At 39.4% G+C, this 2,118-nt stretch overlaps 1 protein-coding gene across 3 annotated transcripts in view; it reads left to right on the top strand.

The window, feature by feature from the left end:
* LOC110466301 (Fanconi anemia group I protein-like) overlaps positions 1–2,118 on the top strand; it is an 87,902-nt gene that overhangs the window by 59,772 nt on the left and 26,012 nt on the right. For all 3 annotated transcript variants that reach the window (XM_021522712.1, XM_021522711.1, XM_021522713.1), the window contains exons 20-21: positions 620–741; positions 1,115–1,291. In XM_021522712.1, coding sequence (XP_021378387.1) covers positions 620–741; positions 1,115–1,291 — 299 coding nt within the window. The remainder of the gene's footprint in view (positions 1–619; positions 742–1,114; positions 1,292–2,118) is intronic.

Here is a 2,118-nt window from a genome sequence, read left to right as displayed (position 1 = left end):
CCCCCCCCTCCTAGGGGCATAAGGGTTTGGCTCTGTTTGAAGTTTGTTCTCGTTATATCTCAAGTACTGGATGGATCTTTCTAAAATTTCATATATAAACTTACAGCACCTACCATGGAGTGCTATATCTTTACTTCATACCAATTATTTTTAACATATTAAGGTGAGCGATACAGGCCCTGTTGGCCTCTTGTTTAGAATTTAAGTCTGGTGAAAATAACTGAAACTTAAGCTAAAAAAAGTACAAGAGATAGATGAAGGATATACTTACTTATTGAATAATTGTATGTACTAGTAGAAAAACGTCTCTGTTTATCAAAGAGGAGGTTGCAATGGCGTGTCTAATAAGCGGACAGATCCGGACTCGGATTTCAGGAATAAGTATGCTGTGTACTTATATTTATATTGGTCCTGGCAAACTTAACTTAAAGTTATGCTTAACTTTTATTTACTCAAATTTTGGTAGGGATGATTGACATCATTATCTCCACTTCATATTTCAACAACAAAAATTAATACTGTAGGACTCAGGTGACCGTTAAGGCCCATTGGCCTCTTGTTATCTTAGGGATTTCATTTCATTTGTTCATATTATAAGTTCCTGTTTGTGTGCCTTTAGGACAAAGCTGCTGACTTCTCCCTAGGAAATAGTGTTGGTGTGAAGAACAACATCTTTGCCATCCTTGTGCTGGGCACGTATGAGGTGCTCATGGAATACACATTTCTGGCTGGACAGTTTAGGTAATAACGACCTTATATAATTTACATATAACCACATCATCAGTCATAGCTATCTATACCTGCCAACCTCTGAAGATCCCATATCTGCAGTGAGCCTAGCTTCATGATTATTCAAAAGCTTTCAGAGAAGCAAATGTTCCTTAACATCAGTAATACTTTCCTATGGAAAAAAAAAAGGTAGGAAATTCTTTATGTTAGGCAAATTTTGCAGCCCTGGAGTCTGATAATTAATAACGACATCTAGCATAGCTCTGCTTGGAAGGACATCAGTCTTTTCCAAATTAACTTACTATCATGCTGTCATACTTACCTTGTTATACCTGTGCAATAATGTTTAATGGTAATTATATATAAGTTGAACATTTTATTTCAGTATGAACAGTATCGGGGAGGTACTAGAGTTGTATGAGAATTATCACAAGTTAGGATCTGTACTGAAGGAGAAGGCCAATGCTGCGGCTGGAAAGAAAGGTAAAGGCCCTGTAGGTAAAGCCCCACGGAGCATGATGTCCCTGGACTGTGTCACGGCCATTCTGGATGCCATTATCAAGTAAGGATAAAATGTTTGAAGAATTCTTAGAGGAATTTCAGTCTAGTGTTAGAGATGCAACGCGAGGCAACATATAGGTATTACTTTTTCTGCCTCGGCGACAGCGGCATCCTCCGAAACAAGGTTTCCGTGGGATCACTTGGTACACATATTGCATACCAATATAGCTCGGACAAGTTCGAATTTCAGAAGTTTATGTGCATTTTTGGTGGAGTTATGCCCATCTTATTGCCAAATAAGGGCATTGTATAGTAAATGCAAGACCTTTTTTATTAGGTCACCTGAGCTTTGCTCAAGTGACCTATTCCAATCGCTTTTCGTCCGTCGTCGTCCGTCGTCCGTCGTGCGTAAACTTTTACATTTTCAACTTCTTCTCAAGAACCAGTGGATGGATTTTTTTCAAACTTGGTCAGAATCATCCTTGGTAGATGAGGCTTCAAAATTGTAAAATTGGGATTCCTACCCCCACCCCTGGGGCCAGGGCGGGGCCCCAAAGGGAAAATTATCCAATATTTCAAAAATCTTCTTCTCCAGACTCACAGGTACTACAGTGATTTTCTCTACGTGGAAAGAAAGATCATCAGGGGCTTTACTTAAATTGTAAATTTCAGGACCCCCGAGCTATCCGTTCTCCCTTGGGGAGGGGGTAAAGTTTACTATAGTTTATATAGGGAAATAACACTTTTGGGTATATTTTGACAACTTTCTGTAGGAAATTATTTTTACTTGGTGAGAATTATCCTTGGAGGTAGATGGTTTCAAATTGTAAAATTGAGATTCCTACCCCGACCCCTGGGGCCAGGGCGGGGCCCCAAAGGGAAAATTAA

This window comes from Mizuhopecten yessoensis, unplaced genomic scaffold (assembly GCF_002113885.1).
Source record: "Mizuhopecten yessoensis strain PY_sf001 unplaced genomic scaffold, ASM211388v2 scaffold11129, whole genome shotgun sequence".
Taxonomy (NCBI): Eukaryota; Metazoa; Mollusca; class Bivalvia; order Pectinida; family Pectinidae; genus Mizuhopecten; species Mizuhopecten yessoensis.
This window is presented reverse-complemented; position numbering and strand designations above follow the sequence as displayed.